The sequence below is a fragment of the Purpureocillium lilacinum genome (genome assembly GCF_023168085.1).
Source record: "Purpureocillium lilacinum CBS 284.36 DNA, scaffold_7, whole genome shotgun sequence".
In the NCBI taxonomy this organism is placed as follows: domain Eukaryota; kingdom Fungi; phylum Ascomycota; class Sordariomycetes; order Hypocreales; family Ophiocordycipitaceae; genus Purpureocillium; species Purpureocillium lilacinum.
In genome coordinates, this window is record NW_027072117.1 from 2,539,481 (window position 1) to 2,566,670 (window position 27,190).

General features: G+C 60.3%; 11 protein-coding genes across 11 annotated transcripts; 7 read left to right on the top strand and 4 right to left on the bottom strand.

Annotated features, from left to right (window-relative positions):
- Nucleotides 1–8: 8 nt before the first annotated feature.
- PLICBS_009671 (uncharacterized protein) lies at nucleotides 9–839 on the top strand (the record flags this gene model as incomplete). The annotated part of the gene is made up of 1 exon (XM_065601700.1): nucleotides 9–839. One exon carries the CDS (start codon nucleotides 9–11, stop codon nucleotides 837–839), a length of 831 nt encoding a protein of 276 aa, XP_065457772.1.
- Nucleotides 840–2,864: 2,025 nt separating this feature from the next.
- On the top strand, nucleotides 2,865–5,447 carry PLICBS_009672 (uncharacterized protein; the record flags this gene model as incomplete). The annotated part of the gene is made up of 1 exon (XM_018325290.2): nucleotides 2,865–5,447. One exon carries the CDS (start codon nucleotides 2,865–2,867, stop codon nucleotides 5,445–5,447), a length of 2,583 nt encoding a protein of 860 aa, XP_018176684.2.
- Nucleotides 5,448–5,926: 479 nt separating this feature from the next.
- PLICBS_009673 (vacuolar protein sorting-associated protein 55) lies at nucleotides 5,927–6,397 on the bottom strand (the record flags this gene model as incomplete). Its single annotated transcript, XM_018325291.1, has 2 exons — nucleotides 5,927–6,060; nucleotides 6,142–6,397. 2 exons carry the CDS (start codon nucleotides 6,395–6,397, stop codon nucleotides 5,927–5,929), a joined length of 390 nt encoding a protein of 129 aa, XP_018176685.1.
- Nucleotides 6,398–7,001: 604 nt separating this feature from the next.
- PLICBS_009674 (uncharacterized protein) lies at nucleotides 7,002–8,000 on the top strand (the record flags this gene model as incomplete). The annotated part of the gene is made up of 2 exons (XM_018325292.2): nucleotides 7,002–7,063; nucleotides 7,130–8,000. The coding sequence occupies 2 exons, from the start codon at nucleotides 7,002–7,004 to the stop codon at nucleotides 7,998–8,000; spliced, it is 933 nt and encodes a 310-aa protein (XP_018176686.2).
- Nucleotides 8,001–9,123: 1,123 nt separating this feature from the next.
- On the top strand, nucleotides 9,124–9,996 carry PLICBS_009675 (uncharacterized protein; the record flags this gene model as incomplete). Its single annotated transcript, XM_018325293.2, has 1 exon — nucleotides 9,124–9,996. One exon carries the CDS (start codon nucleotides 9,124–9,126, stop codon nucleotides 9,994–9,996), a length of 873 nt encoding a protein of 290 aa, XP_018176687.2.
- A 416-nt stretch (nucleotides 9,997–10,412) lies between these two features.
- Nucleotides 10,413–12,961, bottom strand: PLICBS_009676 (GTPase activating protein; the record flags this gene model as incomplete). The annotated part of the gene is made up of 4 exons (XM_018325294.2): nucleotides 10,413–10,780; nucleotides 10,838–11,419; nucleotides 11,471–12,821; nucleotides 12,875–12,961. 4 exons carry the CDS (start codon nucleotides 12,959–12,961, stop codon nucleotides 10,413–10,415), a joined length of 2,388 nt encoding a protein of 795 aa, XP_018176688.1.
- A 1,707-nt stretch (nucleotides 12,962–14,668) lies between these two features.
- On the top strand, nucleotides 14,669–15,768 carry PLICBS_009677 (exostoses (multiple)-like 2; the record flags this gene model as incomplete). Its single annotated transcript, XM_018325295.2, has 2 exons — nucleotides 14,669–14,922; nucleotides 14,979–15,768. 2 exons carry the CDS (start codon nucleotides 14,669–14,671, stop codon nucleotides 15,766–15,768), a joined length of 1,044 nt encoding a protein of 347 aa, XP_018176689.2.
- A 601-nt stretch (nucleotides 15,769–16,369) lies between these two features.
- On the top strand, nucleotides 16,370–17,662 carry PLICBS_009678 (uncharacterized protein; the record flags this gene model as incomplete). The annotated part of the gene is made up of 1 exon (XM_065601701.1): nucleotides 16,370–17,662. One exon carries the CDS (start codon nucleotides 16,370–16,372, stop codon nucleotides 17,660–17,662), a length of 1,293 nt encoding a protein of 430 aa, XP_065457773.1.
- A 2,646-nt stretch (nucleotides 17,663–20,308) lies between these two features.
- On the top strand, nucleotides 20,309–21,751 carry PLICBS_009679 (uncharacterized protein; the record flags this gene model as incomplete). The annotated part of the gene is made up of 3 exons (XM_018325296.2): nucleotides 20,309–21,331; nucleotides 21,400–21,442; nucleotides 21,669–21,751. 3 exons carry the CDS (start codon nucleotides 20,309–20,311, stop codon nucleotides 21,749–21,751), a joined length of 1,149 nt encoding a protein of 382 aa, XP_018176690.2.
- A 164-nt stretch (nucleotides 21,752–21,915) lies between these two features.
- Nucleotides 21,916–23,690, bottom strand: PLICBS_009680 (uncharacterized protein; the record flags this gene model as incomplete). The annotated part of the gene is made up of 2 exons (XM_018325297.2): nucleotides 21,916–23,608; nucleotides 23,683–23,690. 2 exons carry the CDS (start codon nucleotides 23,688–23,690, stop codon nucleotides 21,916–21,918), a joined length of 1,701 nt encoding a protein of 566 aa, XP_018176691.2.
- A 19-nt stretch (nucleotides 23,691–23,709) lies between these two features.
- PLICBS_009681 (uncharacterized protein) lies at nucleotides 23,710–26,470 on the bottom strand (the record flags this gene model as incomplete). Its single annotated transcript, XM_018325298.2, has 3 exons — nucleotides 23,710–24,737; nucleotides 24,789–25,901; nucleotides 25,957–26,470. The coding sequence occupies 3 exons, from the start codon at nucleotides 26,468–26,470 to the stop codon at nucleotides 23,710–23,712; spliced, it is 2,655 nt and encodes an 884-aa protein (XP_018176692.2).
- Between the last annotated feature and the right edge of the window lie 720 nt (nucleotides 26,471–27,190).

Here is a 27,190-nt window from a genome sequence, read left to right on the forward strand (position 1 = left end):
TTGAGGGGATGGCATTCGCGCTCTCCTTCCTGTCCGCTACGCAAGAGCAGCAGCGGTCAAAGCTGGAGGCACGCATATTGCAAGCCGGGGGCATGATCCTCAAAGATGGATTCCAGGAGCTGTTCGACCAGCCAGTTGTCACGAGCACCGCGGCTTCGGCGGTCGAAGAAACGGATCCTCTCAAGTTGACCAAGACGGCGGCGCAGTGTGGGTTCACGGCACTGATTGCGGACGGGCACTCCAGAACTGCAAAGTACATGCAGGCCTTGGCGCTGGGGCTACCGTGTCTGGCGCCGCGCTGGGTTACGAGCTGCCTGGACAAGGGCGACATTCTCAAATGGGAACCCTACCTACTCTCAGCAGGGGTTTCTGCCGTGCTCGGACAAGCAACCCGGTCGAGATTGCTCACGCCATATCCCGCAGCAGACGCAGCGCTCGTGGACACCCTGGACCACAGGGAGAAGCTGCTGCGAGGCCAGACGGTGCTGGTCGTGGCGGATACCAAGAAGATGAAGAAGCAAACGCGGCAACAGTACATGTTTCTCGTCCAAGCCCTAGGCCCGGCCCGGCTCTCCAGAGCCACTACGGCCGATCACGCCCGCACTGCACTGAGGAAACGCGAGCAGTCGAACCAGCCGTTCGACTGGCTGTACGTGGACGACTCGGTCGGGACCGTTGACGCGATCCTCACTCCGCCCGCAAAGACGGGGTCCAAGAAGCGAAGGAAGACGGCGACGCAGGAGTCGATTGGGGGGTATTCGCGGGTGTTGACGGACGAGCTTGTTATTCAGAGCCTCATCATGGGGCAGATGGTTGATCAGGATGATATGGATTCATGAGGGGGTTTTGACGAGAGGCGTTTTGTGGCGATGGGAGCGGGTAGATATGGTATGGTAGGTAGGGATTCTGCCAAAAGTATTTTTGGGTCGGCTGCTGGGTCGGCGGCGATGTCTGTACAGTCTTGGACGGATGGGGAACTTGGTGTCGGCTTGCTATGTGAAAATGGTGAACATTGTCGTGCGCACGCTACTACGGTTTCCTTGGCCGTGGTACGCCTTATTCATACGTGTTATGTCTCCCGTCTCGTCTCCCCTGTTTCTTTCGTTCCTTGCGTTCCTCTCGTTCCTCTCGTTCCTCTCAGTCTTGGTCCCTGCAACATCCATTGCTATCACAATACGGGATGCCCTAGAGACCAGCTGTGAGTTCTCGCGTCATGGCCACGGGGAGAGTGTTTATCTTACGCAGCGCACTGCTCCGTTGGGGTCAATGCAAGGCACGCATCGCCTTGCCAAGTCTCGTGCACTCGCGGGAGACGCCGCAGCGAGAGCGACGAGGATGGCAGTGATGAGAGCCGAGCTAAACGCGGTGGTCTTCATGGTGTTTATTTTCATGGATGGGAGAATGGTGGAATGGAGATGCTGCTCTGCATCCAGTGCATTCTTGGTCTACATAACTTGAGGCTCAGGTGTTTCTTTAATACATTTCCTCAGATGGCCTGATCCAGCTTGCCTCTGTATTGGCCCTCGTATGTGATCGTATCGCGAGCAATCATCGCCAGATACGGGAACAAATTGCGCGGGGTGGTTCAAATCAGTCTGGGCTGGCAGCGCTTCATTCGATGGCATTCTCACTGCAGTCGCTCCAACCCGTAGGGACGGCGTGCATGACGTTGATGCGAGACAATCCTCTCACTGCGCTACCTAAGACGGCACAATGTTGTGCCGCCATGTAAGTGGGAGGATGATCCCGTTGCTTCGCATGGGACTTGTTTCCTGGTTCATGATGCACCGAGGCAGAACCGGAAGTGTTCGTGATAACAGTCCGGGCCGCTCTTGATGTGATGCCAGCCTTGGCTCTGAATTTGGCATGGTGCGTTCAGCTTGACGATCGTGTTGCGCCCAATGACTGCCAATGCTACCCTACGCAACTACGATTAGAGTCTGTCAAAGGTGCCATTAAAGTCATTCGAGGTCAAAGCGCATACCATCGCATACGCCAGCGGATAGATTCCGATCAGAGTGGCGAATGACTCGCCGGCTGGGCCTTTATGTCTCCTCCGCGTTGCGACATTGCGCAATGGACTACTGCCGGGGAAGCAGTTGGCGCCACCAGAGCCTGTAACCACGTTGTGCGCACAGCGAACTCTGGTGTACAAAGGCTGTCCGTAGATCTCGTTTCATTGTATATGTATTCCCTGGATCGGATGGCACCGCGGGAGGGAGAATTTCAGAGAGACTTGGGCGCGAGCTTGACGCCACGAAATCGCCTGTAATGGCGACAAGCCAGGATCGATGCTGAAGATCTGACATGTGGATGCAGATTTATGCGGGCAGTCTGCAAAATCGCTCGTCGCGAAGACGCTGTGCGACCGAAACGCTGCATCAATTGACCGATATATATTAACCATTGCAGAATCCACAACTGCCTCGCTAGTTGACAGTGGTGAGCGTCGGCTCGGACATTCTCACTTATTTAACTAGAAGGTTGCCTTATCCGTCAGCTCTCACACGCCGGCGCTCCGGCATTCGGGATCCGCCGCCGCCGCCGCAATCTATAATTTTTTGAACCGCCGCCGCCCGGCTGTTCGCGGCATTTGCACCCACGTCTCATCAACCCTCTCATCTGCAACAACGGCGGCACCAGAACACGTCCCGAGTGAGTCCGTGACGGTCGCGCAGAAGCGGTGAATGCTGTGACACTCATAGCAGCGGCCTTTGGTCGGCGCGGCTCTTGGCTGCGGCATCTCCGGCGACTGGACGGGCGACAAGACGGCCGGCCGTCATTTGCTTCAGCCGGACTCACCGCCGTCCTATTCACATTCGAACCAACCTTTGCCTGGACGCCTGAATCAACTCCCAATCGCGATGGGTAGTCTCTCGGACTCAATTGCGCCCGGCGCGGCCGCCGTCGCGCGGCAGCCGGAGCGCCGGATCCTCTTCCTCGACGCCTATGACTCCTTCACCAACAACATCGTCTCGCTGCTCAAGGACGCCCTCGGCGCGCACGTCAAGGTCCACGTCCTGCACATGGACCTGCGCACCCTCGACTCGGACCCGTCGCCTCCCTGGACCCGCGATGAGTTCCTCGCGCGCCTCGCCTGCTTCGATGCCGTCGTCTGCGGACCCGGCCCGGGCTCACCACTGCGCGATGCTGATGTCGGCGCCTTCAAGCTGCTCTGGGACTTGCCGCGCGCGCGTGCGATCCCCGTGTTGGGCATCTGTCTTGGCTTCCAGAGTCTGGTTGAGCACTTTGGGGGACGCATTCGCAGGCTAAGGCGCGGCTTGCATGGCATGGTGCGCGAGATCGATCACGTTAGGGACCCGCCTGCGGATATCTTTGACGGCGTGCCGCGGTTCAAGGCGACGCTGTATCACAGCCTGTGCGCAGACGTTGGTCAGGACGACGTGCCTGAGGAGGACTGGCGCGAGGAGAGATGGACGCCGCCTGCCGACACGCCGGACCTGCTGCCCCTGGCATGGACGCTGGAACCGAGCGACGAAGAGGGAGTTCCTGACGAGCGCATCCTCATGGCGGTGCGGCATGCCAGTCGTCCTCTCTGGGGTGTCCAGTATCACCCGGAGTCGGTGTGCACCGACGCTGCCGCTCACGGCGTCATCAAGAACTGGTTCCACCAGGCTCTCAAGTGGAACGAAGCTACGCGGCGCGAAGTTGATCGCTCCGTCGACTTTGCCGACAGTCTTGATCCTTCCAACCACAAGCTGCCTGGGCGCGACCCCGCGGGCGATGTCGAGCATTGCCGGTGGTGGAAGGACATGCAGACTGGTCTGGCAACCCGAGGTGTCAGACCGGGCTACTCGTGCAGGACCATCAAGCTGCCAGACGGGGTTGACACGGCAGAGGTGGCCGAGGTTCTTGGCCTAGGCGGTACCGATACTATCATCCTGGACTCGTCGAGCACCATCAGCGGAGACCCGCTGGCACGAAACTCGATTCTGGCTTTGGACGTCGAGCACGCGCTGCGGCTCGAGTATCGAGTCGGCGACGGACATGTCCTGCTGCGACAGCCTGCAACCGCACTTCGTGGCGAGGAGACTCAAAAGATTCGCTTGAGCGACGGACAGCATGACCCTTGGACGCCCTGGCAGGTCATGTCTGAGTATTGGCGCCTGCGAAGGACGCCCGAGGACGACGAACCGTCGTCGACCTTCAAGGGCGGCTTCATGGGCTTCGTCACATACGAGATGGGTCTGAGCACCCTCAGCCCCGGACTGGTATCAACGGATCGCGGCCATGACCGACCTGATATCTGCATGGCGTGGGTGTCCAAGAGCATCGTGCTGGACCACCAAGCCGGGCTAGCCCACATCCAGTGCCTTACCACCCCTGAAACTAACGACACGTGGATCGGCGATGTTGTCGATACCCTCCAGAACTCGGAGGCATGGCTGAACCCAGGATACACGAGCAGTCCGCCGAAGCCGCGGCAGCCCAACGAGGAGCTCCTTCAGCAGGTTCGCGAGGGCAAGGGAAAGCTGCGCTTCAGCATCCCCAATTCAAGTCGGTACGACAACGACGTGAGCAAGTGTCAGGACGCTATCCGCGATGGCGAGTCATACGAGCTGTGCCTCACAGCGCAGACGACCATGACGCGCCCCTCTGGCAACGACACGCCGCACCACCTACGACACGGCGCCGACGTCAAATCCGCAGCGCCGCACGGCACGCCGTGGCAGATCTTCCGCACCCTGCGCGCGCGCCAGCCCGCGCCATTTGGCTCCTTCATCCGCCTCGGGGCCGCGACGCTCATCTCCTCATCGCCGGAGCGCTTCCTGTCGCACGACGCGCGCGGACTGTGCTCGATGCGGCCCATGAAGGGCACCGTGCGCAAGTCGGCCGAGGTATCGACGCTCGCCGCCGCCGAGAAGATCCTGCACGTGCCCAAGGAGGAGGCTGAGAACCTCATGATCGTGGACCTCGTGCGCCACGACCTCTACGGCGTGTGCGGCGCCGGCAGCGTGTCCGTCCCGGACCTGCTGCGCGTAGAGGAGTACGCGACCGTCTTCCAGATGATCACCGTTGTCAATGGACAGCTGCCGGCGCCGGCCGCGAGCCCGCGCCGCGCAGACACTGCCAACGCGACCACCACTACGGGGCTGGATGTGCTGGCCGCGGCACTGCCGCCGGGGAGCATGACCGGCGCGCCCAAGAAGCGCAGCTGCGAGATCCTGCGGGGCATCGAGCCCGGCGAGCGGAGCGTCTACGCCGGCGTCGTGGGATACTTGGGCGCCAACGGGCAGGGCGACTGGAGCGTCACGATCCGCACCATGTTCCGCTGGGACGACGAGCGTGACGAGCACGCCGGCACGGAGGTGTGGCGCATCGGCGCGGGTGGCGCGGTGACGACGCTGAGCACGCCCGAGGGCGAGACGGACGAGATGTTCACCAAGTTGTGTGGACCGCTGGGCGTCTTCAAAGACGTGGCGTAAGGGAAGAAAGCGCAAGCTGACTGACAAGACGGAACGGGGTTGGATGAGGCGAAAGAGGCCGCTTGTACCTCAACGTATATTGTGCATGTGCAGGAGTTATCTGGCCTCGGCGCGATCATTTTTGGGCTTTACAGATGGGACGGACCCCTCAACGGTTCATGATAGACGAACATCGCACAAGCGACAGACGCAGGATATGGGATCGGACAGCAGCGCATTCTTTGGGATAGATATAGCGTGCAAAAGAGGTTCACCACCGTCAAGTTAGAAGCCGCATGGAGTGTACACCCGACATGAAACCACGCCAAATTCGCTTTAATGCATTCCCCAGAACATGATTTCGTACACGGGCGCAAAACGCCTCGCTCGGCTAACCCCGTCGTCGAGTCTCCGACCCGCCGCCGTTGGCACTCCGATTACAGTCTGCCCACTTTGCCTCCAGTTGCAACCGGCACGGTATGCTCGCACGCTGCCGGTGCCTAAAACTCCTGCTCCTCGTGGAAGAACATGCTGAAGCTGATGATGGTCCCGTAGATCAACAGGCCGCCGACTATCGACATGATCATGGCCTCGACGCGGATGAGGTCCGAGTGCGCGAGAACGACGGGCAGGGCTGCGCACGTGGGAAGGGTCAGCGGGATATTGTCAACGCACAGCAGAGTCGCGGCTGATCCGAGCAAGAAAAAGCACTTACCGATTCCCATGACGACAAAGAAGCCGGTGAAGAAGCGTCCCAGGTCGAGCACCGCGGCGCCGGAGCTCTCGACAAAGTCATCGGGGTTGGCGCAGCGGCTGGAGATCCAGTTGGGGACGGGGGCGATGATGTAGGTGGCGACGACGAGCAGCGGGTAGTAGACCTTGAAGAGGGCGCAGGAGAGGATGACGAGGAGGAAGCCCACGGCGAGGACGAAGGAGAGGGCGATGATGGTCTTGAGGCCGGCGGTCGGCATCGTGGCGGTTGGGGCGGGGGGGGAGTGCTGTGGAGAGCGGACGAGTTGATTCGCCCCGCGATGGGGGTTTCGAGCGAGCGAGGGGAGCGCGAGGATGGCGTCGAACGGCCAGAGGCTCAGTCGGGAGGGGAAAGCGCACGCGGAGGTTCGGTCGTCGTGTCGTCGTGGGCGGCGTGTAAGGCAAAGCTGCGGCAAGCGGACCAGCGACGGACAGCGTGGGAGACGTCAGCCGCCGCCGCCGTCGCAGCTCCGAGCGAGCTGGCTGGTGGCTGGCCGGCCGTTGGTGGCTCCACCACCATACGCACGCGCCCGGAAGGTCCATTCTTCCGGCACCGAAGGGCGCTCCACAAGTTTGGCAGGCGGTGAGCTGCGGTCCCCAGCGACCCCTGCGCCTCCGCCTATCAAGGCACGCCAAAAAAATCTCGAGGCGTTGCTGCGCTGGGCCAGAATCCGCCCCGCCAGTCTTTTTTCTTTGCAGCAGCAGCCAGCAGCAGCGACACCGAAGGTCTCTTCAACCTCGCAGTCCCTTTCCTACGTCCAGCGAAGCGCATTTTGCAAATTCGGCGGCTTCCTGATCCAAGGATCCTGGACCCCGATATCTACAATGGCGTCCGACGAGATTATCTGGCAGATCATCAACCAGCAGTTCTGTGCCTTTAAACTAAAGTGCGTGGACGAAACCTTTACACACTCTCTTCTCCCGTCGGGCTCGGGCTGACCAAAAACCTGCAGAACGAACAAGGAGCAAAACTTTTGCCGCAACGAGTACAACGTCACGGGCTTCTGCAACCGCCAGTCATGTCCCCTCGCCAACTCGCGGTACGCAACGGTGCGGCAGCACCCGACCAAGGACGTGCTGTACCTGTACATGAAGACGGTCGAGCGCGCGCACCTGCCGTCCAAGATGTGGGAGCGCATCAAGCTCGACGGCAACTACAACAAGGCGCTGGAGCAGATTGACGAGCGGCTCATCTACTGGCCCAAGTTTCTCATCCACAAGTGCAAGCAGCGCCTCACGCGGCTCAAGCAGGTGCAGATCCGCACGCGCAGGATCGCCAGCGAGGAGGAGCGCCTGGGCGAGAAGCTGGTGCCCAAGCTGGCGCCCAAGGTCAAGCACCGCGAGCAGGCCCGCGAGCGCAAGGCCGAGGCGGCCGCCAAGCTGGAGCGCACCATCGAGCGCGAGCTGGTAGAGCGCCTGCGCCAGGGCGCCTACGGTGACCAGCCCCTCAACGTCAGCGAGACCATCTGGAAGAAGGTGCTCAACGCCATGGAGCGCGAGGGCCAGGGCGAGCGCGACGTGGACCTGGACGAGGGCATCGACGAGGACGACGAGGAGGACGCCGAGCGCGAGAGCGAGGACGGCGCCGTCGAGTACGTGTCCGACATTGGCGAGAGCGACGAGGAGCTCGACGAGCTCGAGGACTGGCTCGAGAGCGACGACGACGAGGAAGACAAGGAGGAGGAGGTGGACAGCGAGGAGGAGGAGGCCGAGGCTGGCAAGAAGCGCAAGCGCGGCAAGGTGACCAAGATGAACGCCAAGCGGGCCAAGCAGGTCGAGGAGGCCCGGCCGAAGCTGAAGCTGACGCACGACATGGAGTGGTAGTCGGTTGCGGTACACAAAGTGTCGGGGCGGAGTGCAGGGAGTCGAGTCGTGCCGCTGGCCAACCGGCAGCCTTTGTTGCGACGGTCTTTTGTTTCATGGCATTCAATCTCAGGGCGCGCGGGCATCATCATTGCATCGCATCAGGGCCTGTACGGCGTTGCGGACACCAATTAGTGCAATTACATCACCGACTTTTTTGCTTTGACTGACAACGGCCATTGTGACGACCCATCCATTGTACGTGACGCAACGGACCAAATCGTGCCCGGTCAATGCACGGCCGTGATGGCGGCACCTCCATGCACGGCGGCTTTCACGATAGCCGCCCAAGTCCCTGTTTCAGGCCCGGCACTCGACTGGCCACTGGTGGATCTCACTTTGACGCAGCGCCGCAGCTCAAGGCGGAAGGTTAATAAGTTGCCCATGCGAATGAGAGTAGCAGCAGCACCAGGCGGGCCGCCGAACCCCACCATGTATCTTCAACTCTTTGACCCCCGCCCGCCCGCCGGTCGCCTCCTGGACCGACCGCCCACTCGTTCCCTCCTGCATCATCCATCATCCATTCGCCTCCTCCTGGCAAGGCCACCACCCCCCTCCCTCCCCCCTCCGTCCTCGCTCCTCCTCCGCCCTTTCAGCCTCCCGCTGCACATACCACATATACCACCACCCACCACCATCACACAGCTCTGTCTCGATCCGGCTGTCCGTTTTTGCGCATGGCCATAGCTCGCCGCCGGTCTTTTGTTGAGCACTGTCGCCGTCGCCGCCGCCGCCTGCAGCAGCAGCTCGTGATTCCTTGACGATTCTCGGCACAATCTCCCCACGTACCTCGTAACGCGGCCGAGGGCGCGCACGCACGAACAGCACGGGGAAGACGGCCCGCAACCTCCCTAGCGAATACGAAAGGGGGGTTTCTCACGACCGGACTGCACGCTTCGTAGCCCAGGGGCGTCAAAGAGCGGAGGCAAGCACGAGCACGCACGCGCTTCCGAATCCTATACCGGCCGAACGACAGACCGACCGACCGTTCGACCTAGCTACAACCCACCTTCACACTCTTGCGTAGCAGTCGTCGCCGCCGCCGCAGCAGCAGCAGCGACGGCCCACGCACGCGTCCGCCACAATGACGTCCTGGTACAACAACCTCCTCACCAAGACCACGTCGCAAATCTCCTCCCTCCGCTCCACGCTCCTCTCCTCCGACGCCGACGGCGACACCGAGGACGACACCCACGTCTGCCGCGTCCTGCGCAACTACTACGCCGACAAGGGCCGCCCCTTTCCCCCCTGGCTGCCTCCCGACCCAAAGGCCGCCGCGCCCCCGCCCGCCCAGACGCTCTATTCCCAGCCGCAGGTCGGATCGCGATATGGTGGCCTCGGCCAGCAGGGGCAGCAGCAGCAGCAGCAAGGCCCAGGCGGCGGCGCGCTGAGCAGCTTGTGGGATAGCGGGCCGGCGGCACCGCCGCCGCAGCACCAGCAGAGCCTCCGCGCGGGAAGGCTGACGCCCGGCGCAGCGGCTGGTGCCGGACAGGCCGGGAGGATGGGCAGCACCGGGGGGCGTGACGACGCCGTGATGCCGCGCCCGCTGCCGAGCCAGCGCGCAGGCAGCTACCAGAGCGCGACGGCCGCATCCCCGCAACCGGCTGGCTCGTCGGCGCAGGACCGCCTGCGTCAGCGCCTCTGGGGCGGCAGCTCGTCGCGCACGTCCAGCCCCTCCCAGAGCACCACGGGCGGCAACGGGCAGCAGGGCCCGTTCCAGCCCCCGTCCGCCAACAGCGTCGGCGGAGGCAGCAGCAAGTCGTCAAACTATGAAGACCGCTTCGCCCCCGGCGGATCGTACGACTCCGGCCGCGGCGGAGGCGGCCCCTATGTGGGCGTGAACGCGCCGTGGTCGAGCGGAGGGGACGAGTACGGAGGAGGCGGCGGTGGGAGACAGGGCCTTCCCAGCGGGCCGAGGAGGCAAGGCTTGCCGAGCGGACCGAGGGGATATAGATGAGGATGGAGAGGGAAGGGCGGCGTCGTTTGTGTTCTGTTGCGTTGCGGGGCGGGTTTGCCGCCGGTTTGCATGCGAGCCTAGCAGGTTAGAGGCGTTAATACCCGGGTTGACATTCCTTTACCACGTCACCATCCATATCTGGGGCCATGTGTGTTTGCCATGTTTACTTTGCATCGGCCAACGGAGTATAATTGAAGAACATCCTCACTAGTTGCAAAAGAACCTCACAGGAAAAGCGTATCGTCATCGCCATTGCATGTTCGCGTGATAGCACAGCTAAGAATAAAGCCCCCTATGATCCGACGCCCAAATCCAGCACCCGACCTATGGAACCCAACCAAAAAACGCTCCAACGCTCATGTTACACATTACGTACTTCGTATACTTGAATGAACCGGGGCAGGGCACCCAGCTGGTCACTTCGCCGGCATGCCGTCCCCCTTCTGGGCGACCGTCTTGCGCGGCAGCACCTCCACCTTCCTGCTCAGCAGCTTGCGCAGCTCCGGCGTGATGACCTTTTGCTGAGGCTTGTCGGTGGCCTTGCCCTTGTTCGCGGACGCGGCGGGCGTGTTGTTGTTGCCTGGCGTCGGCGCGGATCCCGACGATGGTGAGGACGGGGCCGGCAGCGGCTTCGCGGAGGTCGGGCTGTCGGAGCCGGCGGGGCGCGGGGCGGGGAAGTTTTGCTTCTTGTCAATGGCCTCGACGAGGCGCTGGAACTTGCGGAAGAGGGCCTCGGCGCGGATGAGTGTTGACTCGAGGTCGATGGTGTTGGACAACTCGTTGACTAGAAACCATTGTTAGTCGGGAGACCTACCCGGCACTCAGGGGTAGAGCAACTTACCATATTTGAGCACCTCGTCGAATGCTTTGAGATGCTCCATGATGACATCCCTGTGCTTCTCCAGTATGGCCAGGGCGACGAACAGATGAAACTCGGCGCTGAGGTAGTCGGTCCACAAGCCCTCCCACAGGCGCAGCACATCCATCCATGCAAACTCACGCTTGTACCAGACGAGGATCATGCGGAAGAAGAAGAAAAAGTTGGTGCTGTCGGCGCTCTGCAAGTGATTCCACAGCTTGGGGTCCATGAAGTTGACAAGCTGATCGAGGGCAAGAAGCTGAGCCCGCATGCCCGACTGGTCGCGGAGGAAGTTGCGCTCCATACGCTCCATGAACTTTTGGAAGCCCCAGAAGGCGATGGCGTCGTCCTGAATGACGGCGTAAATTGGCGCCAGAAGGTCTGACATGCCTTGCACGTAGCCGAGATCCTTGTTGTACTCGTTGTACGTCAGAAGCATCTCCTTCATCTGCTCAAGGTGTACGTTGGTTCCGACTTCGGCAAATGGGGAGTTTGGATCCGGATGTGGCGTGTCTTCGCCCTGGAATATTGGCACGTTGCGGTCCGTCCGGTGGACGTCCTTCTCTGCGATGGGTCAGTAACCAGACGAGGCTGCCTGCAGGTTGCCGTGCTTACCGATGCGACCCCTCTGCTCGCGCCACCACTCGCCCGTCTCGCCCTCGCCCCCTTCGCCGTCGAGCCTCTCCCACCACGAATGCTTGAGTCTATAGTAGTGATCTCTCAGGGATGCGATCTGGGCTTTCCTTTCGTCGATCGTGCCGTACCACTCGTACACGCCGAGAAGGAACAGCCACGCCTCTTTGCGGACACCGTCGTCGGGGTCGAGCCCGCCATGAAAGATACGCTCCTTGACTTCATCCACTGTCAAGGACAGTCGGCCCGTCTCGGGGTCAAAGTAGCCGCTCCATTCTTCCATGGTGACTGGTTTCCGGCGTTCTTCGATAGACAGCCCGCTGGTGGACTCGAGCAGCTCAAACTCGCCGACGTCGGTATCTTCAAGCTCCATGACATCTCGCACAGTCCATATCCGGCCCCTTCTATCACGCTCGCTCTGCTCTGCAATGCCCATAGCCCAACGAGCCAGGTAGATGCGCGCACTGTCGAATTCGTCCTGCAATGTCTGAACCTCGGGGTTCCGGAGCAGCCTCTTGACCTTGGGTGGCATGTTGGAGTTTTCGGCGAAGTCCTGGGCTGCCCTCCTCGTGAATGTCGTAACTTTGCTGAACTGGTTCATAATGTTCCAGCCCGTTTCCTTGACAAACTTGACAAACGGGTCCATCTCTGCGTCTCGACTCCCGGATGCCCGCGCACTGCCCTGACCGGCGGTGCTCGTGGTGGGCTTGCCACCAAAGGACATCAAGTCCTCTGCGCTGGGCTCAATGAGGTAGACATTGGGCTCGGCTCCGGACCTCTCGATCTTGATGTACCGCCGCAGCCATCGAAGGACCTCATCGGCGCCCCAGAACATCTGTCCGCTCTCGCCAAATGGATCGAAATTGTCTCTCGCTAGCTTCTTCTTTTGCAGGATGGTACTCTGGCATTCGTTGTCGTGGAAGAACAGTGCGGGGAAGCTATCGCCGGCGCGGGAGTTGATGATGATGGAGCCGTACCACCAGCCCACGCTGGGCGGGCGCACAAGGAGCGAGTACACAGCGCTCATGGGGATGGCAAAGGCATATCCGCCAACGGAGCCGCTGTGCGTCGTGACCGTGGGCGGAGGCGGGACGAGGTACGACTGCTTCGGGGGCGACTCGGCGTCGGACAGGTCGACCTTGACGTATACGCTGGCCGAGTCCCCGAGCGACGACTCGGGTACCCAGGCCAGGAGGAGGTCCGACGAGGCAGGCGACGGAGGCTCATGGGAGTCTTGCGACGTGGGGCGGCCATTCTTGGAGGGCTTCTGCTGCAGCAGGGCGATGTACCCAGGGATGTTGTCCTTGGCCGAGGGCGTGGGATGGACATATACCTAGGCGGGCTGATCAGTTTTGGAGGAAGAGATGGTGGACTGGGTTAAGCTACCTTGCTCTTGGAAAAAAGCAGCTTGACGCCCCTGCCCGTCTCGGTGTGGGTGATGGTGTTGTAACCACCCTCTTCGTCGTCGCTCATGGCGTAGAAGCTCGAGGACGGAGATGCAGGTCGCGCGGGGCCGTCAGCTGATGAGGGCCCGGGTGCCATATCCGTGCCTGTAGCGGCCGAGTCGAAGGGCTGCAGGTATCGCAGCGCAGTCGCGCAGAAGCCGTTGCTGCTTCGGCCGGTTCGTGTTGACCACGAAAAGGACGAGAGGCGAGGCTGAAATGCGGCGAGTTTAGACGGCGGCGACGTATATCAAGGTGGTGATGCGAGGTCCATGTGAGTGGCGGCTGATGACGGGAATGACGACGAGGGTGCTGCTGGTTGCCCCACGCGGTCCACGGCGGGGCAAACGGGTGTCGTGCAGAGTACCGGTACCAGCGCCAGCGGGCTCGTCTGGCGGCGGGACTGGTAGAGGTACCTTACCGACCAAGGCCGCCAACCAACAAGCTGAGGTGCCCACGCGTGCAGGCGTCGTCAGTGGGCGTCAGTGGGCGTCACGCCGCCGAGCAGTCAGCCAACACGCCGGCTTGTGACTGTGTCGCTGGCGCAGTCGTACGTACGCCGCCACGCAACACCAACGACTGGCATTGGTGAGCCCTCTTGTCAATGTGTCGCCCAACCCGGTTCTTCGCATCGTTTCTCGGGTCCCCCCATCGAACGATGTCCATTTGAAGGAGCAAGCGAGGCCACCGAGGCGAGCCTGGAGTCCAGAAACGGCTGCCCTCTACGTGGCCGTCAGCGAGGATGCAGGCTCAAGTCACTCACTGCCAGCAGGGTGTCGAGTCTCGAGTGGTGGTGCTTCGACTTTGAGGCCGGCGGTATCCCGCTGATTCTGCCTCTGCTCTTCGCCACGATTGCCATGCTTCGACCTTTCGACGTCTGGCCACCAGGTCAACGGCCTGTCTGGGTGTAGGCTTCGCCACGACTGCCGCTTCGAAGCCACTTGGCTGAGGCAGTGGCGGGAGCAGCAGGCAGAGCTTGTCCAAAGCCAGCCTGGACGCAACCGATACCGTTGCGGGCATGACGACGGTCTCAAGAAAGGGGACCTCAGCGCCAGTGATAGACATACCATGTCTTGGCTGCGGGGCCGGCCACGACAAGCGTCATGGCGTCCAAAGCATCGCTGCTTTCTGTCGAGATTTCAGGAACAACCCAATCTCTCGACTGCCCGGGATCGAGGCCTGCAATAGGACCCCGAGAGGACCCCTTGACGAGAGAACGGACGAGCGCCCACAGCTTGCCGCAGCTAAGTTAACATGGGCCATCCACCGCCAGAACTCCGACGGACTTGACAGTGTCCACAGTTCATGCGCCGGCGTCACCGGAATCGGCAACCGGGCAATAGGCTCTCCGCCCGGCGCACACCAGAGGCCGCCACTGCAGGTCGGCGCCGCAAATGCACCCACCCTTGTCCCTACAACCGGGCTGGGGTCAGCCAAAGTCAGACGGTCCCCAGGTGCTGAGCCGTTGGATGTAGGGCGGGACGCGTACGCTGGGCACTGACGACACGACTGTCGAGGGCCCGATAACTCTCACATCTTCAATTGCCTGCTCCTCTTCCTTCGATGATAAGTGCCTTTTGAGCGGCTTGATTAATATTTCGCCCACGACCGGCCGCGGGCGATACCCAATTACTAGGCGCAGAGTGAGATCTCGGCCAGAGCACAGCACACAGCCATGAGCGCCTCGCAATAATACCACCTCGACGCTCGCGCTTCACCCCGACAGCACGCCGGCCCCATGGCGTTTCGCTTGCCCACATTCAAAGTGAGGCTGTGGAGGAAGCTCAGCATCGCCACTGTCATAGTCGTCTTTCTCTTGACATTTTTGCTGCTCGGCCAAGGCTTCGTTGCCGACGACACGGCCCATCCTCCCAGCTATCTGCAGCAGCACCCCAAATCACCACGATGCAGTAGCCGAAATCTGACTGCCGCGGCAGAGGCATGGAGGCGGACGGAGGACCGGTACAAGGACCTGATCGAGGACAAATTCACGTAAGTGTGCGCCTTGCATTGTCTGTGTTGCGACAGCGAAGACTGAACGCCAACAGCGTTGCCCTCTCGACCTTTCACCGTCCAAAGGAACTCGACCACACCCTTGGCACGCTGCTGTCCGTGTACATACCCTCTCTCTACGAAATCGTCGTCGTCTGGAACAACCTGGACCAGGAGCCGCCCAAAGACTTCATCTCATCACATGGCGTTCCCGTTCGCTACCGCGTGCCGTCGCGCGACAGCCTCAACGAGAAGCTGCGGCCCGACCCGACCTACCGCACAAAGGCGATCCTCTTATCCGACGACGACGTCTACTACCGGCCGTCCGACCTAGACTACGTGTTCCAGATGTGGCGCCAGTTTGGCCAGGACAGGCTCGTCGGCGCACTCGCGCGCTGTGCCTCGCTCGACCGTCGCGGCCAGTGGCAGTACCACTTTTGCCATAGGGGCGAGGGCGCGGGCGCCTACTCCATCGTCCTGACCAATCTCGCCTTTGCGCACATTGGCTTTCTCGACTACTACTTCTCAGACGCACCCGAGGCTGTCAGTGTACGCGACCATGTCGACGCTCAGTTCAACTGCGAAGACATCGGGCTCAACGCCCTGGCGTCGATGCTGACGCGCCGCGGGCCCCTCCTCGTGCGCGGCAGCGAGCAATGGGTTAATCTGTCGCCACCGAGCGGCATCAGCCGGAACCCGCACCATCTAGAGACGCGCAGCGCGTGTCTTAACCGCTTCGCCGAGGCCATCGGATGCATGCCCCTGGTGGACGAGATGGGCAGGGTAGAAAGGGGATATAAGCACAACGTGTGGTACAAGTCGTTTTGGGACAGGCTGGGGACCTAAAAGCAAGCGCCGTGTAATGAAGAGATCGAGGCGTTTTTGGTTTGTCTGGCGGGGTGCTGATAGGAGTTCACGAACCATGGGTCGATGCGCTGTGGTGTTTTGTACATTAGACGCGGTGCATGGTAAGCGCCGACGGGTGCCCATGCACACACCAACTAACACCGGCGGCGGCTACGCCAGGCCTTAATACGAAGTACGATGCTCACGATCCACCCCGGTCCTTGGGTGGTTGCGATTGAAGTCGGACAGGGCTGCGATGCCACGATCCACGATCCGCTGCCAGCGTCCCGCGCCGGGGGCCGTCTTACATGCAGCAGATCAGCCGCACGCGAGGCCAATCGCGATGGCGCTCTAACGCTGAGCAGGCCTCGAGCAACCAAAGCTGAGAGAGAACGAGGCGACAAATACTTGGCAGGGGGCGACTTTGGCAAGCCTTGATGAGTTGACGAGGCGAGGACAAAAGAGCTGCGACCGCGCCTTGGGCCATGGCCACGCACGCAGAGCGCCGCTCCGTCTTTCTTCTTTGCGTGTCGGGACCGAAACGACGACGACGATGAAGAGCGCGATACCGCGACGCAGTCGGGGCTCTTCGTCCGCGACGATGCTCCCACTCGCACTCATCGCCGTCATCCTCCTCATCCCCTCCGTCGAGGCGAGCCCCTTCTTCGCCGCCACGCCCCAGCGCTTCAACTTCTTCCCACTGCAATCCGCCAAGACGTTCGACCCCATCCGCAACGCCAGCTGCCGCGGCTCCTACGACAAGTACCTCGCGGCGCGCGCGCGCAGCGACTACCGCGACGCAAACCACTGGCTGTTCACGCACGAGAGCTGCCTGCTCGACAACATGACGGAGCTGAAGAAGACGGAGATGGCCAGCGCCGCCATCCTGCTCGGCCTGACGCCCGTGCTGCTCTCGTCCATGGGGCCCTCCCTCGCCGAGGTCGGCCTCGTGGCGCTGCACCGCCCCTTGCTCGCGGGGCTGCTGGCGCTGGCGTGTCCGGCCGTGTATCCGAGCCGCGTGATGGCGTATGCGGACGATGATGCGAGGAGGGTCCTGCGGGATCGCATTCCCGCCGCAGGGAGCGTCGCGGGGAGGATGCGCGCGTGGAAGTTCGTCGTCGGCGTGGGGGAGTTGCTCGTCGCGGCGGCGGCGGCGGGGAGTACGCTGTATACGTCGTATGAGCTCGGGCTGCGGACCATCTTCAACCAGGACGGACCCGTGTATTTCATGCCGCTGATTCTGTCGCTGTTTCCACTGCTGATGCACACGGCTGCGTCGTCGACGTTTATTGTGCAGCGGCATCTGCTGAGACGCAAGGCGAAGCAACAGCGTCGGGGCGTCGCGCTGGACCTCAGTATCGTAGACAGCACCAGCGGCGGCGACAAACAGCTAAGATCAGCATCATGGTGGGCGAAGCTAGCATCGTGGACCGAGAGGGAGTTTCAGCCGACGCACTTCCACGGCGCCGTGGACGAGGCGGTGCTGCGGCCGAAGCTGGCGACCATATCGGTGCACTGGGTATGCCGGGTCTTTGCGATCCTGCACGTGCTGTACGGCGTGCTGGTCTTCTCGTCGCTGCTCTTTATCCTTACGGCGGACGCGGGCGTCGTGGTGGTGCGATACCTGGTTTCGGCGCTCGTGTCGAAGCTGCTGCTCGCGTTTCAGCTCGGCGGGATGCGCCTGGCGGAGGGCGAGGACGCTGATGGGGTGTTTCACAGCGCTGACGACGAAGTTGAGAGATACGGAAGTGCCGGGGAGAGGTCAACGTTGCGGATGAGCGAGTCGTTGGCCATGGGGTCGGTTCGGCGCGAGACCATGCCCAGAGCGTCCGGTGTGGGCGTCGATTCACCGGACAGCATATCCTTTGGCAAACGGCCTCGAGTAACAATGTAGTCACTCGGTAGGCAATGCAGGGGCTGGAAACCTGAACATACGAGAGGTCTATAATAATCAACGTTTGCTTCAGGCATCGACGGCATATATAGAGTATATCACAGCAATGTTGGGGCATCACAGGTAGGTAGTCTCGTTAGACGTCGTGCCTTAGGGAAGCCAGTGTGATCACGTAACAAACGGTGGTGTCCAGCCTCAATCCTGCGTGGCCTCGTGCGGCAACACGGCGTCGGACGTTGTCCGCGCCCAACAACAGCATGCGCATGCGTCCCACGGGGCTGTGCACACTTTATTTACTTTATTTCGACGTCCGGACGCAGGACCAACAACGACGTCTTCCAAAAGACTACAAAGGGGAAACAGCCCAGCGCGTTCTGTATTCCAGCGATACGCCGGACGCATCTCTCATCTCGTAAGTGCGTCCTCGCCGTCGTCGCACCGACTGTGCGGCGGAACTCGCACAAGCTTACTCCATCAGTGACGGCCACCACCCACGCCGGACGCCTTCGTCCGAGGCACAACCACATTCGTCAGCGGAGGTGTAAGTCGGCTTGCCGGAGCATGTGCTGACGTGTGAACTCGCGGAACAAGACTACGTCTGGCTAGGCGAGAAGAGCGGTCTGTGACCTGTCCAAGACGGCTTTGCTCAGCGGCGCCTAAAATGAATCGGACTCGCATAGTAGACCGGTTTTGTAAGCGGGACTCCAGATGTGCTCGGATGCCGGTGACGCCGTCCCGTGAGCTTTATGCACGGCCCGGCGACGGCGCCACCAGTAGCGGTAGCAGCAGCAGCAGCCGCGGCAGCAACGACGTCAAACAACAGACACCAAGACAGACGGACAGACAGAATACACGTATTTCCGTGACTGGGACCACCCATGCTTCACAGGCCGCTGGCTCATCGCTAGTCAGGTAGCAGCGTGGCAGGCCAAGACGCGGAGGGCTCGGCGCTGTATCGCGCGGCGGACTCTCACTGGGTTGCGTCGTCTCCTCCGCCCGACGAGGATGGCCCCCCTGGCGCGTCTTGGCATGCCGGGCGGAGATCATGGATGCCCGGCGCCAAGACGGCAAGTCGGTGAGCTGGAACGACGCGAGGAGGGGGGACGAACGAGCGAGCGGCAGCGGACGGTGTTGCTGGCGTCAAGTGTGTCCGACACAACCATGCACTTCACGGACTTGGCAGCCGGTGACGTCGAAGAAAAACCGTTGGCGAGTCGAAATCCCCCCTTTTTGCTCGAAGGGGCCCCAGAGCGTTCGGCAGTATTGAAGGCTTGAGACAGCAAAGCTACGGCAAGTGCCGGGCAGCGCTCTGCAAGCCGGCCACGGACATTATAAACAACGAGCGACGTGGAGCCGAGCCGCAACGAGAATATCCACCAGACCGTACCTGCCGAGGCGGGTCATCCGACTGCTGCTGCTAGCCCTGTCATTATCGTCGGGTTTGCCTTCAAACAAGGAGTCGAACAAGGAGGGACTACTATTACTACTAGTACTGCCGCCGGCACAAGTGAGTGAGTGAGTGGGTGGACCAGGGGGTCCCAGCCAGCTCACGCGACAACGTCGGAGTCGCGACGATTCCGATCCCCGATCAGACACCCAAGAGCAGCGAAGAAGGAGAAGAAGAAAAAAATAGCAAGCGGGCTTCCTTGCTTGAGTGGACGCCCCCACAGGTGGAGAGCGCCACACACATAACCACAGGGAGCCTCACCCGGGGCGGCAGCGTTAGCCTGCGGGCGCGCTCGGAAGCTTCGGAGGGTGGGCCAGCCACCGTGACCTCAGGCGCGTCAATGATGGCCCTCATCGTCGTCCTTGTAAGTCGTCGATGCAAAGTGTAAGTTGTCGCCCGTTGCAGACCCCGCCCGCCCGGCCGCCCGCCAACGCGCCCCAAACGGCCCGCACGGCCATCGGAGTTTTGCGCACCGCGCGTGTGAAACAGGGCAGTTATCGTCATTGGGCCGCCTCCCTACTCTTCCCTGGGCCCCCTTTATTCGATCACGGCTTTTCATGGATCCAGCATCCCGCTCGGGCAATGCTGAGAAAGAAAGGCAGACTGCTTCCGCAGCCCCGTTCCCTGTCATCCCTGCTACTGCCGCGAGAGATGGGATGAGAAATGGATTGAGAAGGGCCAAGGGACCGCTTTTCAAGGTGCGAGAGCGCGGGCCTCGGGAATGGAGACGTAGGTAAACAGCGAGGGCCGGGAGTAGTATTACTCGTATACAATGCCCAGCACAACACGTCGGGCACATAAAACCGTCCGTATGCTCCGCGCTACGGTACGTAAAAAGCCCGGATCATGGGAGCAGACTCCGCCAGCCCTGTCCGTGGCCTTGACACCTTGTCCAAGCTTGGCCTTGTTGGCCCTCCGCTCCGGCTTGGCTGATGACTTTGCCCGTGTCTCACCACGCACCATGACCTTGGCGGAGCCTTGTGAATGTTCGCCTCCCGCCTTAAAGACATAGAGTTTCCCTCCCCCGAGTCTGACCCGCAAAGCCCGACGTATGTGCCCCTGGTGCCCTGGTTGAATCTAGTAGTACTTTACGTCCCGCAAGCGGGGGAACACTGCCCAAAGAGAAGTCGTCATCGTCCATTTCTCGCCTTCCGTCAACTCACACACGTCTCTCTGCCTCGGGGACACTCGTCGACACGATGCGAGCGCGGCTGCTGCTGGCCCTGGCGGCCATATCGCTGCTGCTCTATAACATCCGCGACCACATCAGCCAGCTGGGCGAGGTCGCCCGCACGTACGCCACCTTTTACAGCCTCCTGCGGCAGCACCCGGAACTGCTGTACCGATATCACACCGACGGGCAAGACACGACGACGCCACCAACCATCCTAAGTGACGATGCGGCACAAGACACACTCACAACGGCGGCTGCGGCGGCGGCCAGCAACGCCACGAGGATACCGCGAATCATGCACCAGATCGCCCTCGGCAGCGCCAACATGTCGAAATACGCCGACGCCATGGCTACGTGCCGCGCCATGCACCCAGACTGGGAGTTCATGCTGTGGACCGACGGCAACGCCTCCGACTTCATCGCCGACAACTACCCCTGGGTGCTGCCGCACTACACGCGCTACCCGCAGCAGATCCAGCGCGCCAACATCCTGCGCTACGCCGTGCTGCACGCCATGGGTGGCGTCTACCTCGACCTCGACGTCGCCTGCCTCGTGCGCCTCGACGACACGCCCCTCGTCGAGCTGCCCTTTGTCTCCCCCGGCGCGTACCCGGCCGGCGTGAACAACGCCTTCATCGCCGCGCGCAAGGGCCACGCCTTCCTCGAGCACCTCATCGAGGCTGTCCCCCGCTACGACATGTTCTGGGGCCTGCCGATGCGGGTACCCTACGTCGAGAACATGCTGAGCACGGGGTGCATGTTCTTCTCCAACCGCTGGATGAGCTTCGTCCGGATGCTGTACCGACGGCAGCAGCGGGGCGAGGACATTGACGAGGCTCAGCGCGTCTACATCCTTGCCGATGCCACTGGTGACATGGCCGCACATATGCTCCGCGGCAAGGTGACGACACCGCTGTTTGCTCACGGCGGTGCTAGCAGCTGGCACAGCTGGGACGCGGCGCTCATCATCCTCATCGGGAAGCACTACATCATCTTCGGAGCCCTCATCACGGCTCTGCTCTCCGCCGCCGCGGCGTCCGTAGCGTGCGTATGTGCGCGCCGGCAGGGACGCTGCCGGAGGAAAGGCGGCTTCCTGAGCCGGCTCACAAGATCCAGCTGGAAGGCGGTGAGGAGGTCAAGCGCAGACAAGGAGAGCTGGGTATGACGACACCACCGCGGTGAGATGAACAACTAAGCGCGAGATCGGATGCATACATGAAGTTGAAAGATACCCTTACGGCCAGGCATTGATGGTTTGGCGGCAGAGTGCAAATAAGACAGCAGCGATACATTAGTAGTATATAATATTACAGGGAGGCAGGAAACGATTCGACTGTATAACATATTGCCATTGCTTTATCACGATCATCTCGATCTATCCATAGGCTCATCCGCCCAGAACTTCATGACTGGAAAGACTCTGCTCAATCAGTACTTCTTCGTGGCTGTTCTGCAAGACAACGATTAGTTACAGTACAAGGATTTGCTGCTGATTGAAAGCAAGAAGGAACATGACAAGACAAGACACTCAGGAGAGAAAGAGGAGGTGTTGAGGACAGGACAACATGAAGTCGCCACAGCATAACACAAAGCAGCATAACCCACTTCTGATTAGTTCTCGAATTAACTATACTACAAATCTTCAGTCGCCTGTCTCTTGGGCGGGCGCTCATCCCCTTCGTCACCATCGCCATGACCACCTCCCACTTCCTCCCGTCCACGCTTCGCAGCCCTCGGCCGCAACTGTACGCCCACCACACCCTCCGGCAGAGAAGGTGGCTCTCCGGAAAAGTGCGCAGACACAAGTTCAACACCAGGGGCCCAGCATGATGCAATCTTGGTAAGTTCAGCAACAGTGAACTCCTTGGCGTCCTGGGGATTGTTGAACATGTGCTCCCCAAGGGCCGAGTAGAACTGCCCTTCAAGACGTGTGGCAGCGTCGTCCATCTGGTTCCATTGGCAGTGCAGACGGCTGAAGCGGCTGCTTTGCTGGCCAAAGTACCGCTGAAGCAAGTAAAACCCCACGACGCGGCGAAGCTCTCCTGTAATCCTTGGGTCGATGGTGGCGTCGGCGGCAATTATCTCCGCGTACTTCTTGAGCCCCATATGCTCCAACGCCGAGTCGTAGGTATTCCGCAAAATGACCTTCTTGAACACGACATCGTGCTCCTGCCCGATACGATACAGACGCCCGATGACCTGCATGGCCATGCTCATATTGCGGGGCTCCTCCAGCAGATACCCATGGTGGCATTGCCGGTGAAAATCCACGCCATACGGCAGTATCGCGAACGATGTGACGAGAGCGACGTAGTGGGAGCTTGGGTCACCGAATCTGGCGACCGCACTGTCTCGCTCAGCCAAATCGGTCTGGCTTGTTATATGCAGCGTGGGCACACATGCCATGACGAGGAGGGCGTTGAGGATCATGGATGTGAGAGGGTGATTGACGAAGAACAATCCACGCTTTCCTCTCCGCTGCAGGTCCAAGGCTTCGTGTACTGCGAATGCTAGCTTCGGCGACCGGTGACACACGTAAAGTACGATCGAAGCTCGGTCTACCGGAAAGGCGTGGCGCGGGTGCTCTCGCGTGAGGTAGAAGAACCACTGCAAGCCGAGAGTGTTGTCACTTGCGGCGATATGGCTGACCTGAACGACGCCCCCTGGAACATGCGGTTCGTCCCTGGAAACATGCGGTTCGTCCCTGTTCCCCTCGGCTGCTTGTCTGACGGCCTCAGCAAGAGTGATCAAGGGTCCATGCTCAGGAATCGGGATATTCGCGCCGTGTGACCTGGGCCGAAGGCTGTTGAGCACCCTTATAACACGAGCGCGGGGTTGCGTGAGGGTGACAAAATCCGCGGATGTCGAAGCCAGGGCAAGTCGGCGGTGTGCGCCGGTCGACCTTTGTACGACGGGCGTTCCACGCACGTTGCCCGCACCCATGTGAAACCCAAGCAATCGGGGACTTGGGCGGAGTAAGACCTTGTGCATAGCCTCAAAGAACGGTTCAAGCTCCCGGCGGTCCCTCGCGCGAGGCGACAGCTCCACGGTCTGAACTGTCATACCTTTCAAGTCTTTGCCGATGGAGTATTTCGTGCCGTCTGGCAGTGTGAACTCAGTGAACATGGTAGTGCGAAGCATAAGCGCGTCCATGATCTTTCTCATGGCGTTGGTCGAGAACTTGGTGGTATGCTCTTGCTCCTTGGCGTAGTCGATGAAGAGTTTCGGGTTGAAGATGTGCATTGGTATACCCTGCTGGATGCCATCTTCGTAGAGCCTCTCCAAATAAGTCCAGCCTTGAGCTCCTTCGGTGTCTGGATTGGCACTGGGCCGGCGTACCGGCTCGTCCAAGGCCTTGGAAAACAAGCGGTCGTATTCCACGCCACCTTCGTTGCCAACTTGGTCATCTTGCTCCGACGGTCCCTCCTAAGGTCCCTCCCTGCGCTCGATGCTCTCGATGACGTGACTGTCGAAGAAGGGTGTTGCCAGCTCAGTCTCGTTGTGCCCTAATCCAAAGGGAAAACCCGTCTTCCAGACGAGTAGCAAATATCCGAGATAGTCGAGGCCAGTGTTCGCTGCTGGTGTGGCAGAAATTCCGAGCCAGCTGACCTTCTTGAGCATAGCCACCATGTGATTGCTAATAGAGGCCGGGTCTTTGACGACATGGCACTCGTCACATATGACAATGGCGAATTCTCCCTCAAAAACCAACTCCCGGGAATGTTCGAATGCTTTGGCGGCGCCAGTCCTGGCCCTCTGCACGGCTTCGGGCCCACCATTAACATCGAGGCTATCATCGTCTTCTTCGATCAATACGTCGGCTTCGGAATAGGCGGCCTCATCGGCTTCTTCGTACGACTCTCTTTCTTCGGGGTAAAGCTCCGCTATGTCTTCGGAGGCAAATCTTGGCGTTGTCGATGCCCGAGCAGCTCTCGCCGCACGCGAGTTCGCCCGAGCGTACCCGAGTTCAACTTGCTTGCGCAACTCAAGCTCTTCATCGTCAAGTCGCTTAGGGTCGTCTACGCCTCGGAACAAGCGCCGCATGCCAGTCTGATATGTTGTAATGAAGAGCGTAAGGCCGGTGCTCTCATCCTCGGGATTTGACATGCAGCGGCTCATCGCTGCCTTGAACTCATCAATGTTGCATACAACATCGGCCAGGATGATGTCCGCGTACTTCCAGTGCGAGTAAAGACAATAGACGCGGAATACTTTCGGCCAGAACCGCTTGACGGATCGGACGAACTGTCTGATAGCGGATGGTGGCATGAACATGATCGATGGCAGGTATTTGGGCTTGCCGGGTCCGTATGAGAAGTTGCCGCTCCTGATCTTCTGCACCATGATCCAAATTGCCATGAGTGCAACGTTGGTCTTCTTCCCTGTGCCACACTCACTGCCAAGGACAGCGGCTCTGATAGGGGACATGAGGCGGTGGGAGATATCATAGGCATCTGACGAGTGTTAGCGATCTGGGGCTTTGAATTAGGGTAAGCGCAATATACCTATAACCTGCGCAGGCTTAAAAGCCAGTTCGGCCGCAGCCTGGCTATCCGCGGGGACTCGGAAGGCGAATTCGTTGCCAGGCACCAACCCCAACTCATCAGCAATCCTGGCCAGGTCTTGGACCTTCGCAGGGCGGTCACCCAGCATGTTTGCAGTCCTGGCCAGGTTTTCTCGTGCGACATCAGACGCTGGCGGTTGCTCCTGGTGCCTGATGTTTGAGAGGCCACGTAACTTGACCATCAGACGTTGGGCCTCTGTCGAGGTCAGAGGAGGCCGGTCCGGAATCGTCCCAGCGTTGACCCTCTCTTGTAGCCTCTGTTGCATGTCAATCCCCGGGGCCAGAAGATTGAGGTGTCGGGCGAAGCGGTCGGAAATGGCGTTTGATACCATGACCTGCGCCTCGCCAGAATTGAGGTCATGCGGAGCTGTATCAGGCCGGACGGGTGTGCTTTGAAGGAGAATGTTGACCTGCTCCTGCGAGAGCTCATCATCGCGGTCCACTTCGTCGTCATCTTCGTTGAAAATGGCGCCTAAGTCTGCGAGTTCTTGTTCACACTGTCGCGCGTGTTCACGCAGTCTGTCCATGGGGCTCGCCTCGGTCGGCTCATCATCGTCCGGCTCTTCTCCAGTAAAGTACCCCCACCATTTCGGGGGATGATGAGTACTCGACTTAAACGACGGTCGGCTCTTTGAGCGCCGGTGGCGCATGAATTCCAGCATCAACCAAGCCCTGAACCAATCTTCGTTGTTGAACCCCCAAGAGCACGTCGGGCCGGCTGGTGCGGTAGGGTGTTCAGTGAAGCGGTCAGTGAAGGCCCGTAAGATGGCGAACAGGACCGCGATGGTCGACCACAGCTTGTCGATGTCGGTGACTGTGGCAGCCTCCAGTTCCTCGTCGGTTGGCTCTGGTTTGTCGTCGTGGTTGAGTAGCATGAGCTTGCGGTTCGTCCTGACAAGATATCGCCGGTAGTGCTGGCGTTCGTTGATCAGGTCGAACGCCTCCCACAGCTGGCTGCTTTTGACGCGCTTATTCGACACCTCCTTCGTGCTGCCTTGCTCACGGGGGGGCTGGCGGGCCATGGCACCAACCCAGGACATGGTGACCCGAGGCACTGGAGATTGTATTAGTACTGGGGGACGCATGGGCTGGCAGAGATGAACTCGTACGGGTGCGATCGACGAAGGCCAAGAACTCGGACGTCGTCTCGAATCGGCAATACGCTGCGACAAAGGACGCGCAGCCAGGGTTGTACATAACCACTGCCAAGGTGATGACAGCCACGCCTTGCTTGGGTCGTGGCTGTTTGTCCGACTTCTCACGTCGGAGCCGTGAAGTGATGGCGGTTGGTAGGGTGTCGAATGGCTTTCTGGGTCGCGCCCACATGCCGCAAGCCGTATCTGCAGGGAATGGCTTGCCAAGTCTCCAATCCTCATCAGAAAGGACGCTGCTGTCGTTGGGGTGGCGCCCCGAGGCCGGTAAGTCGACCGGGAACATGGTCGGGTCTGGTCCGCTCTGGAAGTCATCTGGCCCAATTGCGAACGTCTTGGTAACAGGGCTGCTCTCAGAAGCTTCGATCTCGGCAGCAGTCATGGTCCTGGCCCATCTGTCATCCGAGACGCCATCATCGACGGCATTTTCCTTGACACCCCCAGCCGAGCCCCGAGCGCCTGTTCGGTCCATTCTGGCGGTCGGGAACCGGAGTCGGAAAGCGGAGTCGGAAAAGCGGAATCGGGCAATCGGAGTCGAAAAAAATCGGAGAGAAGCTTGAAGGAAGAAGAAACGGAGAGCAGCAAACGCAGGCAGCGAGGAAGCTTTTATATGTGTGGGACGGTGGCAGAGGACATGGTAAAAGGCCGGACCCCAGCAACATTGAAGTAGAGCAAAGGAGTTGTGTTGGAAGACCGTACTTCAACATCAATTGCTCGGGACCGGTCTTCCAACACAACTCCTTTGCTCTTCTTCAACCTCAACTGCTCGGGACCGGCCTTCCAATATAACTATTTTGCTTTTATATTGCTGGGACCGGCCTTCCAAAACAACTGTTTTGCTTTTATATTGCTGGGACCGGCCTTCCAACATAACTCCTCTGCTCTTCTTCAACATCAATTGCTCGGGACCGGCCTTCCAACACAACTCCTTTGCTCTTCTTCAACCTCAACTGCTCGGGACCGGCCTTCCAACATAACTGCTTTGCTGGGACCGGCCTTCCAACACAACTGCTTTGCTTTCTTGCTGGGACCAGAGCGCAGAGAACGAGACGACTTTCCCACTGCATATATCGTAGTATACGACAATACGTATACGTATAGAGCGGAGCGCGTAAAACGAGACGGTTGTCCCACTCCTCATTGCTACCCTACGGAGCGATGCGCAGGTTCTGAGACAGTTGTCCGGGACTCA